The sequence below is a fragment of the Lutjanus erythropterus genome, chromosome 21, assembly GCF_056507025.1.
Source record: "Lutjanus erythropterus isolate fLutEry1 chromosome 21, fLutEry1.hap2, whole genome shotgun sequence".
Classification (NCBI taxonomy): domain Eukaryota; kingdom Metazoa; phylum Chordata; class Actinopteri; order Lutjaniformes; family Lutjanidae; genus Lutjanus; species Lutjanus erythropterus.
The window spans coordinates 32,980,362-32,999,633 of record NC_139337.1 but is presented as its reverse complement, the minus strand read 5'-3'; the positions used below and the strand labels follow the sequence as shown (position 1 = coordinate 32,999,633).

At 44.7% G+C, this 19,272-nt stretch overlaps 1 protein-coding gene across 1 annotated transcript in view; it reads left to right on the top strand.

Moving 5' to 3' along the window:
- The window catches only part of lama1 (laminin, alpha 1), a 39,429-nt gene extending 22,881 nt beyond the window's left edge, over positions 1 to 16,548 (top strand). Inside the window, exons 36-64 of the mRNA XM_084746908.1 lie at positions 338 to 449; positions 547 to 703; positions 825 to 1,035; positions 1,375 to 1,491; positions 1,643 to 1,806; positions 1,888 to 2,026; positions 2,190 to 2,292; positions 2,843 to 2,959; positions 3,488 to 3,670; positions 3,750 to 3,904; positions 4,552 to 4,695; positions 5,523 to 5,656; positions 5,956 to 6,109; positions 7,328 to 7,452; positions 7,926 to 8,076; positions 8,180 to 8,324; positions 8,713 to 8,854; positions 8,951 to 9,065; positions 9,265 to 9,417; positions 9,501 to 9,652; positions 9,736 to 9,930; positions 10,052 to 10,235; positions 11,008 to 11,114; positions 11,206 to 11,395; positions 12,286 to 12,435; positions 12,613 to 12,766; positions 12,889 to 13,022; positions 16,039 to 16,252; positions 16,353 to 16,548. Of these exons, the coding sequence (XP_084603034.1) occupies positions 338 to 449; positions 547 to 703; positions 825 to 1,035; positions 1,375 to 1,491; positions 1,643 to 1,806; positions 1,888 to 2,026; positions 2,190 to 2,292; positions 2,843 to 2,959; positions 3,488 to 3,670; positions 3,750 to 3,904; positions 4,552 to 4,695; positions 5,523 to 5,656; positions 5,956 to 6,109; positions 7,328 to 7,452; positions 7,926 to 8,076; positions 8,180 to 8,324; positions 8,713 to 8,854; positions 8,951 to 9,065; positions 9,265 to 9,417; positions 9,501 to 9,652; positions 9,736 to 9,930; positions 10,052 to 10,235; positions 11,008 to 11,114; positions 11,206 to 11,395; positions 12,286 to 12,435; positions 12,613 to 12,766; positions 12,889 to 13,022; positions 16,039 to 16,252; positions 16,353 to 16,507 (4,356 nt within the window). The 3' untranslated portion in view covers positions 16,508 to 16,548. The remainder of the gene's footprint in view (positions 1 to 337; positions 450 to 546; positions 704 to 824; positions 1,036 to 1,374; positions 1,492 to 1,642; positions 1,807 to 1,887; positions 2,027 to 2,189; positions 2,293 to 2,842; positions 2,960 to 3,487; positions 3,671 to 3,749; positions 3,905 to 4,551; positions 4,696 to 5,522; positions 5,657 to 5,955; positions 6,110 to 7,327; positions 7,453 to 7,925; positions 8,077 to 8,179; positions 8,325 to 8,712; positions 8,855 to 8,950; positions 9,066 to 9,264; positions 9,418 to 9,500; positions 9,653 to 9,735; positions 9,931 to 10,051; positions 10,236 to 11,007; positions 11,115 to 11,205; positions 11,396 to 12,285; positions 12,436 to 12,612; positions 12,767 to 12,888; positions 13,023 to 16,038; positions 16,253 to 16,352) is intronic.
- The last annotated feature ends 2,724 nt before the right edge of the window (positions 16,549 to 19,272 follow it).

Below are 19,272 nucleotides of genomic sequence, written 5' to 3'. Positions count from 1 at the left end.
CTATATTAATATAACACTGAAAAGAGTCATTCTACCTGATGAGAACTTTTACTTTTGGTAGTTTAAATACATTTTTCTGTCAATACTTGTGTGTGAAGTAACACTTCAGGGCTTTGACTTGTAAGAGAGTATTTTTACACTGTAGTATTCCTGCTTTTACTCAAGTAAAATATATTTTAGTATGTCTTTCACCACTTTATATTAAAAAATATATAGCACAGTATCATCTGTAAACAGTTTCATTACTTCAATACATTCATCAAAACACTGCAGTAACATTTTAACATTAAACTACAGACGACTGTGAGTTGAATAAAAAACTGTCTGTACTTGTTAGGTCACACGTCTGTCCAACAACCTGGAGAAAGTGGGCAGGTCCACCAATGTCAGCCTTTCCCAGGGTGCACTGCTGCTGGAGAACATCAGCGGCCTTCAAGACAGCATCCAGGGTAAACCACAACAACAGCAATGTTAACGCATCATGAGTGACATCACAACCATCTGTAATGACAATAAGATGGCATAAAAAAAATCTGAAATGTTCAGCACTCCAGGAAGTGGGCGGGTTCCTGAACCACACATCAGAGGAGGAGCTCAGCTTGGCCAATCAGACACGTCTGCTGGAGGAGGTGGAGTCCATGTTGGAAACCATCAGAGCTGTCAACCTAACTGCCAGCAACACTGCAGCCAATCAGGAGCTCAGGTGTGTTTGTGTTTAATTAACAACATGTTACCTGCTAATGCTTCAGCCAATCAGGAGCTCAGGTGTGTTTGTGTTTACGTTTTTTATCAATTTAATTGATGTTTCTCTCTCTCTTTTGTAGTCTGGCACAGTCTCTCATCCACTCTGTGCAGACAGATTTCCTGTCCAGCAGGGCAGCAGTTAACGACAGGCTCCGCCCCCTGTCTGCCTCCATAACTGTTGGTCTGGAAATGCTTCACCACACACACATATGGCTGAATGAGGCTGAACAACAAAACACACAAACACACATTCTGCTGGACACCACACACACTCTGCAGCACCGCTACCAGGTAAACACACACACACAGACACACACACACACACACACACACACACACACACACAAAAACACACACACACAAACACACACACACACACAAACACGCACACACACACACACAAACACACACACAAACACACACACACACACACACACAAACACAGACACACACACACACAAACACAGACACACACACACACAAACACACACACACAAACACAGACACACACACACACACACACACACACACACACACACACACACACACACACACCTGTTTGTCCTTAAAGTTATTAATAGTGAAAGTGATGAGTCATAAATGTAATATAAGATGTGTGTGTGTTTTCAGTCTCTGCATCAGAACCTGAGTGCTGACTGCGTCTCTGTGGACGGACTGATGGAGGACAGTCAGCTGCTGCTGGACAACACCGTCCACCTGACGGAGGACTTAACAAACTCCACCTCAGTAAGACTCACAACTCTCACAGTACTGACAGTGACATCATCTCATCACCTCCACCTCACCTGTGTGTGTGTGTGTGTGTGTGTGTGTGTGTGTGTGTGTGTGTGTGTGTGTGTGTGTGTTTGTGTGTGTGTGTGTGTGTGTGTGTGCGCAGCAGGTGGAGGTGTTCAGTGGGCAGCTGGATCAGTGGCGCCCCCTGCTGAGGAAACAGGTGGACACTCTAGTTGTTGGAATGAAGAGGACAGATGCTCTGGAGAATGTTTACCATGCAGAAAACCATGCACACCTGCTGCAAAGACACGCCCACTCCCTGCACAGGTAACTGTGTGTGTGTGTGTGTGTGTGCGTGTGTGTGTGTGTGTGTCAGGCCCAGTGAAGTAAAACTTTCTCTCTTCTCAGCTCTCTGTCATCAGTGTGTAACTTGTCTCGGAACGGCAGCCGACTAGTTCAGCTCGACAGTGATATCAAAGAGCGAGTAGACTCCGCCCAGCAGGTCGCCTCATTCGGTCACATCTCTGCCTCCCTCGCTTTCAACATGGTGAGTTTGTGTTCAGACTCTGTGTGTGTGTGTGTGTGTGTGTGTCCTCAGATGATTTGTCATGAATTAGACCATCTGACTGGCCAATGCAATGTTTTTCTGGGTGACATCACATGTTGAGTCAGGTTCAAAGACCACCTGTCAATGTGTGTGTGTGTTTCAGACGGTCCAATCAGAGGAGCCACTGTCAGAGGACGGCCGTGCAAAACTGAACATCAGCTCAGCTGTTTTAGAAGAAAGTCGACGAATCAACAAGACAGCTGAAGGTCTGTTTTTATTTTTCACGTGTTTCCTGTGTGACGATCAAACCAGAAACTGATTAAATAAATGGTAACATCAAGCATCATGTGACTCATTGGCAACGGCCCGGTTGGTCGAGACCAGTGACATATTCAATCCAAAATGCACAAACAAACCAGCAGACTAACCGTAATCCTGCTCTTACATCCATCTGTGCCTGGAATTGAAACATGGCCTCTGTACTCTGACCTTCTCTGTCCACAGCAACACAACAGCCAATCACAGTCAAGCTGACAGAAAGAACCCACCTTTCCTTTCTCGTGTAAAGACAGAGCCAATCAGAACAGACTGTGCTGTTGACTGGTGTTTCATGCAGCCAATGAAATCCCCAAAATCACTCATTGAATGAATGAATGAATGATTTAGTAGCAGTGACTGCAGGATTAACTCCACCTACTGTTTTTCACCATCAGCCAATGAACTCACATCCACACAACAAACATTCAGCCAGGTTCATGTCCAACTGTCTTGCTGTCCATCTGTCTCTAACTGTCTGTCTGTCTGTCTGTCTCCCAGAGCTGCAGCTTAATGTTTCCATGGTAACCAGCAGACTGGAATTGGTCAGAGACAGCGTCCATAACTTCAGCCTCTTTCTCCGTCAGCCAATTAAAGAGCTGCAGAGTCTCTCTGATGGTAAGACAGGTGCCTCATGCTTCGTCCAACATGACTGAACAGATTCATATACAGTTACTTTAATATACAACTGTATGAATGTATTAATATATGATCGTTAGGGAATTTTCCAATTTTAGGTGTCATACTGACGCCTTGAAGTCACTGAGAGGTCTACGCTAAGTCTTAACAGACATAATGACAGACACATCTGTCTTTACCTTTAGACAAACAAGGGAACAACCTGATGGTGTTCCTATGGCAACTGAGGTCAGAGACATGTTTGTCTTGTCTCTCCGAGTGGAGAAGACGTAAGTGTAATCAGGGATCCCTGAGCTGGTGGGAACAGAAGGTGCTGAGTTGAGCTCTCAGACTTTGTGTGTTTCTGTGAAAGTTTAAAGACGGATTATTTCTTCATTTCATTCTTCTTCACTGTTTGACGTATCGACTCCTGGGGACTTTCTGCCTTTGATGTTTGGGCAAAAGATAAAATCTACGACAATGACTGTATGGATGTATTGAAGATGTGTTGATGTGTTGCTGGTCCAGGTTCATCTGCCGCGTTGCACCGGGCTCAGCTCCAGGCTGCAGCGGCACACGCCGGCCTGCAGGACGCACTTCAGCGGCTGCACACACTCAGACGGCGGCTGCAGAACTCGTCTTCTGTGGTGATAAACACCAACAGCACAGTGAGGGAGACCAACCAGCTGGTGACTCGCACACACTCTGCAGGTTAGTCCACGAGTGCATCAGGTCAAAGACACAAATACACTGAAGAGCTGCTGACACTTCCTGTTTCCTATGTGAACAGCCAATGAGGCACAGCAGAAGCTGAAGGAGGCGGAGCATCGCACAGAGCGTCTCATGGACCGGATCAAACCACTGAGCATGCTGGGAGAAACACTGAGCAGGAATCTGTCTGATATCAGAGAGTTGATCGACCAGGCCAGGAGACAGGCTGCCTCGGTACAACACACACACACACACACACACACACACACACACACACACAAACAAATACACACACACACACACATACACAAACAAATACACACACACACACACACACACACACAAACAAATACACACACACACACACACACAAACAAATACACACACACACACAAACAAATACACACACACACACACACAAACACACACACACACACACACACACACACACAAATACACACACACACACACAAACAAATACACACACACACACACACACACACACACACACACACACACACACACACACACACACACACACAAACAAATACACACACACACATACACAAACAAATACACACACACACACACACACACAAATACACACACACACACACACACACAAATACACACACAAACAAATACACACACACACACAAACAAATACACACACACACACAAATAAATACACACACACACACACACACACACAAACAAATACACACACACACACACACACACAAACAAATACACACACACACACACACACATCACAAAACAGCAGATGAACTTCACATTTCAGCATCTGTATGTTTGAATGATGACGATGACGATGATGATGATGATGATGATGTTTATGATGTCACTGATGATGTCCTCAGATTAAGGTGGCGGTGGCAGCGGACAGAAACTGCGTTCGCTCCTACAGACCTCAGATTGAGTCCAGTAATTTCAACAGTCTGAGTCTGATCCTGAAGACGAGCAGAACGGAGAACCTGCTGTTCTATCTGGGCAGCAACACCACGGTACTCAAACACACGGGAACACTCGGGAACACTCGGGAACACACGGGGACACTCGGGAACACTCGGGAACACACGGGGACACTCGGGAACACTCGGGAACACACGGGAACACTCGGGGACACTCGGGAACACACGGGAACACACGGGGACACTCGGGGACACTCGGGAACACACGGGAACACACGGGAACACACGGGAACACTCGGGGACACTCGGGAACACACGGGAACACACGGGAACACTCGGGGACACTCGGGAACACACGGGGACACACGGGGACACTCGGGAACACACGGGGACACTCGGGAACACACGGGAACACACGGGGACACTCGGGAACACTCGGGGACACTCGGGAACACTCGGGGACACTCGGGGACACTCGGGGACACACGGGGACACACGGGAACACTCGGGGACACTCGGGGACACTCGGGGACACACGGGGACACCAGGGGACACCAGGGGACACTCGGGGACACTCGGGGACACTCGGGAACACACGGGGACACTCGGGGACACTCGGGAACACACGGGGACACTCGGGGACACTCTGGGACACTCGGGGACACTCGGGAACACTCTGGGACACACGGGGACACTCGGGGACACACGGGGACACACGGGGACACACGGGGACACTCGGGGACACTCGGGGACACTCGGGATTGCTGTAACTCCTCGTCTACAGAAATCCTCTCCTGACATTAGTATTTTTATAGTATTGTTATAATATAGTTGTATTATAGTTGTAGAATTGTTGTGGTTAAGTTGTAGTATACTTTAAGTATTGTTGTAGTAGTAAACAAACTCTCTCTTTACATCAGGTGGATTACTTGGCAGTAGAGATGCATGATGGGAAGGTGTCTCTGCTCTGGGATGTGGGTTCAGGCAGCACCAGGCTGCACTTTCCAGAACTGGACATCACCAACAACAAATGGACCAGAATCAACGCTACGCGGTAAATACACACCTGTCGTCATGATGTCACACTGTGTGAGAAACAGCTGCTCATTCAGGAGCTTTTGATCACATCACATGGACTTCCTCAGTTTAGTCAAAGAGGCCTGAACAGGTGAGGGTGTACAGGTAAACATTTAACCCACGGAGTATTTACCCCCAGATCCCTTTTACATCCATCACCACTACTCTAAACTAAATCAAGAACAGAACAGGACCACCTGCATCCAAAGATAGTACCAATAACCTTGAATGTCAAGTATGCGATGATGTCACACAATGATGTCATGATGTCGGCAGGTTTGGTGCCCACGGCTCTTTGTCAGTCCATCAGCTTGACTCCGAGTCGCCTCCATTGCCGGCAGTAACAGCAACATCACCAGGACTGTCCCGAGTTTTAGACATTGACAGAAATACGGTGATACACATCGGAGGACTGGGAGCACACACTCAGGTAACACACACAACCACACACACTCAGGTAACACACACAACCACACACACACTCAGGTAACACACACACACACACACACACTCAGGTAACACACACACACACACACACACTCAGGTAACACACACACACACTCAGGTAACACACACACACACACACTCACTCAGGTAACACACACACACACACACACACTCAGGTAACACACACACACACACACACTCAGGTAACACACACACACACACACACTCAGGTAACACACACACACACACACACACTCAGGTAACACACACACACACACACACTCAGGTAACACACACACACACACACACACTCAGGTAACACACACACACACTCAGGTAACACACACACACACACACTCACTCAGGTAACACACACACACACACACTCAGGTAACACACACACACACTCAGGTAACACACACAACCACACACACACTCAGGTAACACACACAACCACACACACACTCAGGTAACACACACACACACACACACACACACACACACACACACACTCACTCACTCAGGTAACACACACACACACACACACACACTCAGGTAACACACACACACACACTCAGGTAACACACACACACACACACTCAGGTAACACACACACACACACACACACACACACACACACACAGGTAACACACACACACACACACACTCAGGTAACACACACACACACACACACACACACACACACACACTCAGGTAACACACACACACAGACACTCACTCAGGTAACACACACACACACACACTCAGGTAACACACACACACACACACTCAGGTAACACACACACACACACACACACTCAGGTAACACACACACACACACACACACACACACACACTCACTCAGGTAACACACACACACACACACACACACACACACACACACACACACACACACACTCAGGTAACACACACACACACACACACTCAGGTAACACACACACACTCAGGTAACACACACACACACACTCAGGTAACACACACACACACACACACTCTCAGGTAACACACACACACACACACACACACACTCAGGTAACACACACACACACACACACTCAGGTAACACACACACACACACACACACACACACACACACACACACACACACACACATCAGGTGTATGTGTGTGTGAGGGTGAACAAGTGATAACTGTGTGTGTGTGTCTGTGTGTGATGTCAGAGCACCACAATGCTGCGATCCTCAACCTTCCAGGGCTGTTTGGGTGAAGCATCGCTCAACGAGAGAAACATTGGACTGTGGAACTATGACAGCAGAGAGGGAGAGTGTGGAGGCTGCTTCAGCAGGTAGGAACACACCTGTACGACTGACAACACACCTGTACGACTGACAACACACCTGTAGGACTGACAACACACCTGTAGGACTGACAACACACCTGCACGACTGACAACACACCTGCACGACTGACAACACACCTGTAGGACTGACAACACACCTGTACGACTGACAACACACCTGTAGGACTGACAACACACCTGTAGGACTGACAACACACCTGTAGGACTGACAACACACCTGTACGACTGACAACACACCTGCACGACTGACAACACACCTGCACGACTGACAACACACCTGCACGACTGACAACACACCTGCACGACTGACAACACACCTGTAGGACGACAGGAGAGGACATTAACTGACCCCGCCTACCAAGACTGCAGTGTGTTTCTTGCAGTTCAACAAAAATCTGCAGATTCTGAATAGGTCAAACTTTTCTACCTGTCTTTCTCTCCACCTGTCTGTCTCTCAGTCCCCAGGCAGAGGAGACATCCTTCCACTTTGATGGATCTGGATTCTCATTGGTTCAGAAGTCTCTGCGAGCAACGTCCACTTCAATTGTCCTGCTGTTTAAAACGCTGTCGCCAGGCGGATTACTGCTGTACCTGGCTTCCAACAACACTGTATGACACACACACACACACACACACACACACACACACACACACACACACTTTTGGTTAAGGCTCTTATTGTGGACATGACATCACTTCCTCTTTCTTGCAGAGGGACTTCCTGTCCATGGAGCTGGTGGAAGGGCATATCCGTTTGACCTTTGACCTCGGCTCAGGTGCCCTGATCCTGAAGTCCAACAGGAAGTACAACACTGGAGTGTGGTACAAAATCACCCTGCAGAGAAGCAAACGTAAAGGTACTACTACAGTACTACTACTGCAGTGCTACTGCAACACTACTACAGTACTACGACAGAACTGCTATTACTACTACTACTACTTCTACTACTACTACTACTACTACTACTACTACAGTACCACCGCAGTACTACTACAGTACTATTACTGCTACTACAATACTACTACTACTGTTGGAGTAAGGTACAAGATCACCTGCAAAGGGGCAAATTAACAGGTGGGGGGGGTGTGGCTAAACTCAGATGTATCCATCAGTCAGTTTTAACGGATTTTCTACCTGAGGATGTTTACTTGGTGCTACTAGTACTGCAGTATTTGGTAATACAGATACTGTACTAGTACTGCAGTATTTGGTAGAAGTTTCTGATGGCACTATTGTATGTGCAGGTTACCTGTCCATCATGGCAGCTGACCAATCATCAGAGAAGGAGGTGTTGGAGGCGGAGTCTCCTGGAACAGCCTCTGACCTGAACCGCTCTGACCTCGATCCCATTTACATCGGAGGTCTTCCTGCCTCCAGACCGATCAGGTGAGTCTATGATGTCACAGGTGATGGATACACCTGTGTGTCTATCCGTCTGTTCCTATCTGCCTGACTGTTTATACCTGTCTTTCTGGTTGCTAGGCGACAGGTGGTCTCAAGGTCATATGTGGGCTGTATAAAGAATGTGGAGATCGCTCGGTCCAACTTTGACCTTCTGAGAGATGCATTTGGAGTCAGAAAGGGCTGCGTCCTCGAGGTACTAATACACATACTGTATATACATGTACTCAGAGTACTAAGACACATACTGTACATGTACACAAAGTACTAACACAGATATTTGATATACATGTACACAGGTAATAATACAGTGATAAGTACTGATCAATCAGACAGTGTCGTACATGGTGGGTGGACGTGTGAAATCAATAATCGATCCCCTTCATTGATCGCAGGCAGTGCGGAGTGTGTCAGTTTTGTCCGGAGGCTTCGTTCAGATCTCTCCACCGTCACTTGGTCAGGAGGAGGAGCTTCTCTTCTCCTTCTCCACCAACAACGAATCAGGAGTCCTGCTGGCTGCTTTCAGTGATGAACGAGCTCAGAGAAAGGTGAGATACACAATCATGTGACACACCTGTGCACCAGGTGTTGTTCTTTCCATCATGTAACCTTTATTATTTTCTGTGTGCAGCACTTCCTGTCTGCCCACCTGCTCTCAGGTGCATTGGAGGTGGAGCTCGGCGAGGTGGGCGGGGCTACTCGGAGGGTGATGGTGGTGAAATCTGATGGAGGATCCTTCAGTGATGGAACAAAACACTCTGTGATCATCACCAGCAACAAAAAGTATGTGTTACCATGGCAACCTGTCTCACCTTACTCACCTTACTCACCTGTCTCATCTGACTGATAACATGTCTGTCTCTCAGGTCTCTGTCTGTCCAGGTGGATGAGGAACATGTGAAGTCCGTCCCTCTGTTGCCAGGTGGATTTTCTCGTTTGTCTCCTACTTCTTTCTTCATTGGTGGGCTGCCTTTAGGGGAGGAGTCTCGTCTGCCAGTCAGATTACAGGAAGTGTCCAGGTGGTTCAGAGGCTGCATCCAACACCTGGTGGTGGGAGGAGCGTAAGTCACACACACACACACACACACACACACACACACACACACACACACACACACACACACACACACACACAGTTTTCTGTCAGATCTGATTAACCGTTTGATTTGCTGCTGTCATCAGGCTTGTTGACCTATCAGGAGCTCTGAGGTATGAGGGGGCGGACCTCGACAGCTGTCTATTGGAAGAGAGAGTGAGGGGGGCGGTGCTACCTGATGACCATGATGTAGAACCAACTCATGAGCCCGCCCACCTGCCCGTAGCCCCGCCCACACGCCTGAGTGCCCTGACACCGGGAGCACTAACGGTAATCAACGTGTCTATGACTGATTATTGATAACGGTAATCAGTATGTCTACTACTGATTATTGATTATGGATAATGGTAATCAATCATAATTTTAATTCTTGATTATAAACAATATTTCTATTGGTGATCACTAATAATGGTGATCAAAAGTTTGAAACTGATCTTTTATTATTTACTATAATCAGGATTTTATTCTGATGATTGATAACTTTAATCAAAATGTTGTCACTGATTGTTGATTATTGATAATGGCAGTCATAGTTATTATTGCTAACTGAAAGAAATATTTGATTAGTAAAAGTAAGTAAGTAAAAGTAATCAATACTTCATGGAAATGATAATTGATAAGTGGTTATGTTTTTAATGATATTGATCTTTGGCTATTGAATATTGGTCAGTGTGTGTTTCCATTATTTGTTGCTGACAACAGTAAGCAGTGCTTTTATTATTGATTATTGATAAAGGTAATCAATACGTAATTACTTACTATTTACTGATCATGTAATCAATATGCATGTTAATGACCGATGATTATTTGCTAATAATAATAGTAACAAATATGTTTAAACTTTATCGATCAGTGATTATTAAATTAGTGGTCAGCATCTTTTGATTGTTGATTACTGAGCAGTGCTGTTAGTTACTGATCAGTGTTATTGATTATTGTTTCATGTTGTTAGTTACTGATCAGTGTTATTGATTATTGTTTCATGTTGTTAGTTAATGAACAGTGTTTTTGATTATTGGTCATTGATCTGTGTGTGACGCAGTGTCTGTCGGAGGCAGAGCCAACCTTTCTGCCATCAGCGGCTCAGTTTGGTTTGTCCAAACACAGTCACATGACCTTCATCATCAACCCCAACACTGTCAGAAGAAGGTGAGTCTCCATGACGACTGGGGGGTGGTGTGGGTGGGGCTCTGTGACCAGCTGTGTGACTCTCTGCTGTGGCGTCTGTCCTCGTCTTCAGTGTGGCGGTGAGACTGTCTGTTCGAAGCCGAGCTCTGGACGGGCTGATCCTCCTCCTCTCCGACTCCAAACAGATGGACTTCATCGTCCTCAGACTGACAGCAGGGAGGCTGATGATGTCAGCTGACCTGGGGAAAGGACCTGCTTCTGTCACTTCATCTGTTGCCATTAATGATGGCGAGTGGCACACTGTGAGTTAACTTTAACACACACACACACACACACACACACACACACACAGAGACACACACACACACACACAGAGACACACACACAGACACACACACACAGACACACACACAGACACACACACACAGACACACACACAGACACACACACACACACAGAGACACACACAGACACACACACACACACACACACACACACACACACACACAGAGACACACACAGACACACACACACAGACACACACACAGACACACACACACACACAGAGACACACACACACACACACACACACACACACACACACACACACACACACACACACAGAGACACACACACACACACACACAGACACACACACACACACACACACACACACACACACAGAGACACACACACACACACACAGAGACACACACAGACACACACACACACACGCACACACACACACACAGAGACACACAGAGACACACACACACACACACACACAGACACACACACACAGACAGACACACAGACACACACACACACACACACACACACAGAGACACACACAGAGACACACACAGACACAGAGACACACACAGACACAGAGACACACACAGACACACACAGACACACAGACACAGACACACACACACACACAGACACACACACAGACACAGACACACACACACACACACACAAACACACACACACACTCACACACACAGAGACACACAGACACACACACACAGACACACACACACATACACACACACAGACACACACACACACACACACACACACACACACACAGACACACAGACACACACACACACACACACACACACACACACACATCAAGCAGATTGAAACTGATGAATGAATTATGTTTTACCTGCCTGTTTGTCAGGTGAGCGCTGAAGTCGGCCGGCGCTCTCTGTCCGTGTCGGTCGACAGTTCGAGTCCGGACTCGGTGTCAGTGAAAGGAAACCAGCTGGACGTGGACAACAAACTGTACCTGGGAGGACTGCCACACACACACGCCACCAGGAGGATTAACGTACGACAATAATTAAATGATCAACACATTAATCAATAATGAAAATAATTGCTACAGGAAAGACTTTGAAAAAAAGGAGCTTCATTCATCCTCACATCTGTTACTTTATTTTTGGTTTTATTTTTTGACCGACAAGATTGTGAGCTCATCTGCGCTGCTCGTCTCTGCGTCTCTCAGGTGAGCAGCAGTTTTCCAGGTTGCATTCGATCTATCAGTCTGAACGGCGCCATGTTGGATCTGTCCAAGCCGGCCTTGCAGCATGATGTCACTTCCTGTTTCACCAGTGACCAGACAGGAAGTTACTTTAACGGCAGTGGATATGCTGCGCTCAGTGAGTCCGATGTCATGACACAAAATAAACCTTACTGTAATCTGATGAATGTAATCTGATTAACCTGTGTGTGTGTGTGTGTGTGTGTGTGTGTGTGTGTGTGTGTGTGTGTGTGTGTTCAGTGCGTGATGGTTATAAGGTCGGTTCTGATGTGTCAGTGTCTCTGGAGTTTCGAACGAGCCAATCTGAAGGAGTGTTTCTGGGAATCAGCAGCGCGAAGGTCGATGCCATTGGACTGGAGATGATCAATGGACAGGTGAGCAGAGAGCTAACTGTGTGTGTGTGTGTGTGTGTGTGTGTGTGTGTGTGTGTGTGTGTGTCTTTCCCTCTGGTAGTGTCAAATACAACATGTAGCACCAGTATCACACCACTAACTGCGCCACTGGACCAGTTCTAGGCTCTAAGGAGCGGGGATCAAGAATAATTACACCAGAGCCCGTTACTTTACGTAAAAAAGGCCGGCAATTAGAACATGAAACAAAAAATACCCTGCAGGTTCCCAATAATGAGATAGGTATAAAAAAAAAAAAGTATTTCACTCTTTTTTTTGTTCTTTAGTTCACCTAAGTTATTTTAGTAAAGCTAATCTAATTTAATTAGACCAGTCTCTTTTTCCTAGGTTGTACCTATTTTAAGATTCCTATTTTTCTTCCTGAGTTAACTTTTTCCCTTCTTTTAGTTACAGTTACTCAAACCACATTCAAAAAATATAATCATATGAAAATAAAAGTATGACACTTTAAATTTAAGTTTCACGTCCAAATGTGAATTCAAGTGTTCAGTTCAATGAAAAGTTTCAGTTCAATTCAGTCCAAAAAAACAATAGTTCAATCAGTTCTCCGTTTTTCCAGTTCTCTCCTGCCGCTCTGGCAGCGAGTTACCACATGAAGGAGGATCTCCTCACTGATGGAGAAGATGAGTTGAAGGTGTGGGTCGCCATCTTGAATCCCGTCTGTGGATGTGCGCGCCCTCACAGACAAATCCTTGCTCCGACCAAGCGAAAAACCGACCTGTGTAACAGGCCATAAACAATAAAACTCTTTTTAAATCCTTAAATCACACAAATAAATGCTTCACAGTCTCGGAGCTGTAACGTTACTGCTACGGTGTTTTTTCCAACTGAAAATGGCAGCGGAGCGTCTCTTTTATCTCACGGCTCCCGCACTAATTACCACACAAATCTTTCATTTACACAACTAACACACACTTTTATAACATTCACAGTCTTCATAAACCCAAAATATTAACTGGTAAACAGTTCATGACGGAGCAATTCTTTTGTAAACAGCTACGTTTTTAGCGTTAGCTCTCCGCCAGAGGAAGAAAAAGTACAACACGGTGAAAATGCATGAAAATAAACACAAAACTCACCAAAAACCGATGTGGTTTAGTCCTCAAAAAACCCCCGTCAGTTCCCGACCAGGTAAGTTATGTTTTCCAACCGTTTTATCGACTTTTTCACTGCTTTTTCTGTTAATTAATCACCGCTCGTTTTCTCCGATTCCTCCTCTGCTTTCTCCCTCAAGTCTCTGCTGCTGCGTCACTGACGTGCTGCGTCACTGACGTGCTGCGTCCCTTAAAGGGGCAGCGACGTTAACGCTGATGAATTAATTGACATTAAATAAATCACTTTAACTTTCAAACTTATTTATGCAGCTTTTATTCAACTATTTATTCTTATTTGTGTCATATTTTAACATGGATTACAAACAGATTCATTAATAATGAAAGGATGAATTCTGTGCTGGGTTTTGTCTTTAATTATGAGGACAGTGGAGATGACATCATCTGTGGATCCGCTGGTTCTGGATCAAACTGGTGAAGGTTTTAGGTTTCAGATGTTTCTCTGTTCCAACACACCTGATCCACATCATCAGGTTGTTGTCAGGTTTCTGCAGAGGCTTGATGACGAGCTGATCATTGATGACGAGCTGATCATTGATGGCGAGCTGATCATTGATGATTAGCTGATCATTGATGATGAGCTGATCATTGATGACGAGCTGATCATTGATGGCGAGCTGATCATTGATGATTAGCTGATCATTGATGATGAGCTGATCATTGATGACGAGCTGATCATTGATGACGAGCTGATCATTGATGACGAGCTGATCATTGATGACTAGCTGATCATTGATGACGAGCTGATCATTGATGATTAGCTGATCATTGATGACGAGCTGATCATTGATGACGAGCTGATCATTGATGACGAGCTGATCATTGATGACTAGCTGATCATTGATGACGAGCTGATCATTGATGATTAGCTGATCATTGATGACGAGCTGATCATTGATGACGAGCTGATCATTGATGACGAGCTGATCATTGATGACGAGCTGATCATGTGGATCAGGTGTGTTGGAGCAGAAACATCTGAAACATGCAGGACAGTGAGTCTCTGAGGACCAGAGTTCAGGAACACTGATAAAGACACTGCAGACTTTTGATGTATGAGGACAGTGACGACTGTCACACACACTATTTTCTCTTTGCCCTTATTTCAAAAAAGACAGTATTCCTCTAATAATCTTGTTTACATTACAGACTCTTCCATCAGTGTTTGATCTGTTTGTGCAAACCCTCCCTCCCTTCTTTGTTCATACATTTTTCATTTTGTTTTTTAAATATGCTTAACATAGTTAAGTCAAATTTTTCACATGAGCTGTGAACCTGATTTGTCAGTATTTGAGTGCTTGAAAATTAAATGGTTGCACTTGGGAACATGAAATATTAACCATTATTCACTTTCAATTAATTTTAAAGTTTGCTCAACAATTTTTGAAATACAATTTTTGGGTGTTTCTAAAACTCAAAGATTCAGGGATTTCATTTGGGTGCAAATCTCAAAAATCCAACCTAAACATGGACAAACTGGACAAAACACCTGGGAATCTCTTTATAAACTGCATCATAAATTTTAGTGTCAGTTGTTGTTCAGGACCAGGAAAAGAAATCTAGCTGCAGGTAGCTGTTGGAACTTGGTTATAATGTTGACATGGCTTTGAAATTCAGATTATTCACTAGGTTAGAATATAAACAGTTTTTTCCTGTATTGCATCTTTGCGTGTCTCTTACATGGTGACAGAAACATGTTTAAATACAATCAATTCATATTATCGAACATGGTTGACGAGTTCTTCTTGACTCGTGTTCTTTGGTGTCGACGTCTCCTTGATCACAGCACAGAGTGTCGCTCTGCTGGTCAGCTGACTGATGGACACACCCTCACCTGTCCATGATGATTCTCCTGTGCTTTTCCTCAGGTGGTGTTTAATGTCAATAACGGGGCGGGTCGAGTCTCAGTGCGTTCGATTGGTCAGGTGGTGTGTGATGGACAGTGGCACCGCCTGCTGGCCAGAAAGACCAAACACACCCTGAGTCTGAGTGTTGACGGGCAAAGTTACACCACAGCCAACCCTTACCCACAATCCACCTCTGCTGAGACCAACAACCCTGTTTACCTGGGAGGCTATCCAGGTGAGCAATGACTGTCAACTCTGTCAAACGTAAAGAAAAGCTTTAGGGCTGATACTAACCTGTCTCTCTGTCTCCCTGTCTGTCTCTCTCTCTGTTACAGTCGGTGTGAAGCAGAACTGCCTGTCGACCTCCTCCAGGTTCAGAGGTTGTATGAGGAACCTGCAGCTCATTAAGTCTCACCTGACTGATGCTCTGGAACTGAGCTCTGCCTTCTTCCTGTTGGGCATCACCCCCAACTCCTGTCCTGTTGCCTAGCAACACCCAGGACAACTCCGAGCTGGTTCATGTTGTTAGTGTGAAACGTGTTACTTTGATCAGTTTCTACATGAATCAATAAAGATCATCTCAGAACTGATTTGCCTGTCTCTCTCTGCCTGTCTTTCTTTGCCTGTCTCTCTCTCTGCCTGTCTCTCTCTCTGCCTGTCTTTCTGTGCCTGTCTCTCTCTCTGCCTGTCTCTCTCTCTGCCTGTCTTTCTGTGCCTGTCTCTCTCTCTGCCTGTCTTTCTGTGCCTGTCTCTCTCTCTGCCTGTCTCTCTCTCTGCCTGTCTTTCTGTGCCTGTCTCTCTCTCTGCCTGTTTTCACATCATCACTTACCATGAAATTTGTTGTTAGCAGAAATATTAACTGAATTATAAAAGGAGTGTTTTATTGATCCTCTTTGATCCAATAACCTGAAAGTGCAGAACCGTGTGATCATGTGACTCAGGTGACGACTGCGTGACATGAACTCAGTGAGTGAGGGACTGAAAACTCACTAAATCCTGAAACTACGTGTGCATTTTTGTCTCGACTCTTCAACTTTAATCTGTTAAGAAAAAAGAAGAAAAAAACAATCAGGCCATTTATTGATCATTTTATTTCAGTTCAGTGGGTACAGACAGAAAGTAATGACATTTATTGATCATTTTACTTGACTTTAGTGGGTAAAGACACATTCACAAAGTTTGAATTAATCATAAATGAAATAAAATAGGATTTATGAATATGACTGTTCAGTCTGCGATTACAGACAAATTAAGATAAATAAATAAATAAATAAATAAATGAACAAACAGACACAAAAACCAATAAATACATAGAGAGTGACTAAAATAATCCAGAGCGAGGGTTTCCATGGTGAGATGAGAATTTACTATTGCATTATGGGTAAATACAGAGCTGAATTTTAGCTGCTATACAGTGAGTGGGTACAGTACTAGCAATCATGCTATTTTACATTTCAGACAGGAAACAGTTTGCACCAGACTGTCAGAATAACATAAGAGTCAAGTGACATAACCAGGTGACACAAGTTCGAAGCAGGTGAGCCCAGCAGGGGAGACAGGTAAGAGTCAGGTGACCATACCAGGAGACAGGTAAGAATGAAGTGAGACAGTAAAGCAGATCTGTCAAATGTGATGCAAACTGTTTGCTGAATGTTTCATAAAGCTGCAGTCAGGAGCAAATACACCTGAGTCAATCAACCAATCAGACGCCTTCTTTAACCTGTCAGGGTGTCAGGTGGGTGCGTGGGGGTGTGGCTTGTTTAAGTAGGAAGTAGATGCAGTAACAGGTCAAGTTTTAATCTGTGGTGAAAATCTATCTGTGGTTGTCCGGCTCAGGTTGTCTGGTTGCTATGGGAACATGTTGTTGTCATCACAGCAGCACCTCCTGCCCGCCTCTCACCTGTGTGTGTTGTACTTTATTCTTTAAAGTAATAAAAAATACCTGCATGAAGCTTTCAACTAAATCTAATCACAATTAAGCTAATGCTAACTGTTCTGAAGCTAACTCAACCACTGACCCCGCCCCCCCGGGTCAGACAGACAGGTGCTGCTGTGTACGTACTGATGTACATGCATGCGTGTGTGAATCCTCAGTTCTATTCATGTCCACTGGGTGTCGCTGCAAACAGTGTCTTTGTTGGTTCTGTAAGTTGGACTACAACTCCCATAATGCAGCAGAGGCTTCTGGAGTCAGTCCTGAAAGAGAGACAGAAGCTGCTGTAAGAAGAGACAGAACAGAGACTATGGACAGACAGACGGACAGAATGAAAAGTAACTTCATGCTCAGATTTGATTTGAGTCACATTTGATTCAGACTTTATTTTTAGACTTTAATTTTTCTTGATCAGATTTCAGAGTAATTCAGTCCAGTGATTCTAGCGGAGCCTCGACTCAGCTGTGATGTCGGACCAATAGCTGAGCTCCATTTTTTTCAGGGGAAGTAAATGTGACCACCGGGGAGAGGCAAGGCTAAGCTAGCCAGAAGAACCCAATGCTCATGCTAATTAGCATGTTAGCATAGCACAACAGCGAGGCAGAGCTGCAACTAATGATTATTTTCACTGTTGCTTAATCTGTCAATCATTTTCTCAGTGAATCGATGAATTTATCCAGTGATAATCCTGTCAGTTGTACAAAAGGTCCAACCTGTTTTCCAAATATGTTGAGGAAAAGCAACATAACAAGATGAAACACAAAAAACAAAGTAATGACACATGAGACAAAAAATGACATAACAAGACATAAAAGATGTTAAAGGGATAAAAAAAAATAGTGTAACAAGATGAAAAACAACAAAAAAGATTAAATAAGATTTTTAAAATGATGTTAAAGATGTAATAAGATGTAATGATGAAAAAGATGAAAAAGGATTTTGTTTTCATCATAACAAAATATTATGTTAAAGTTGTAACGGGACACAATAATGAAAAAGAACGAGATGAAAAAAGAAGACAGATGTTAATCTGTGTGTTCCACATGTTTGTGTCATGGTTTTGGATTTTTGTTGATTTCCTGTTTTATTTTGGTAGTCTTGCTTCTCCCTCATGTGTCCAGTCTTTACTTCCTGTCTTTGTTCTTTTTGATTGTGATGTTTCACCTGTTTTCCCTCTTTAGTTCCTGAGTGTCTGTCAGTTCATGCTTGTTTTTTGATTTTGCTCTTTTGGACTCTGGATTTTTGGCCTCCCTGCACTATTTTTCAAGTCCTCCCTTTAATATTTATTTTTACTATTGATTAATCTGTAGATTATTTTAATT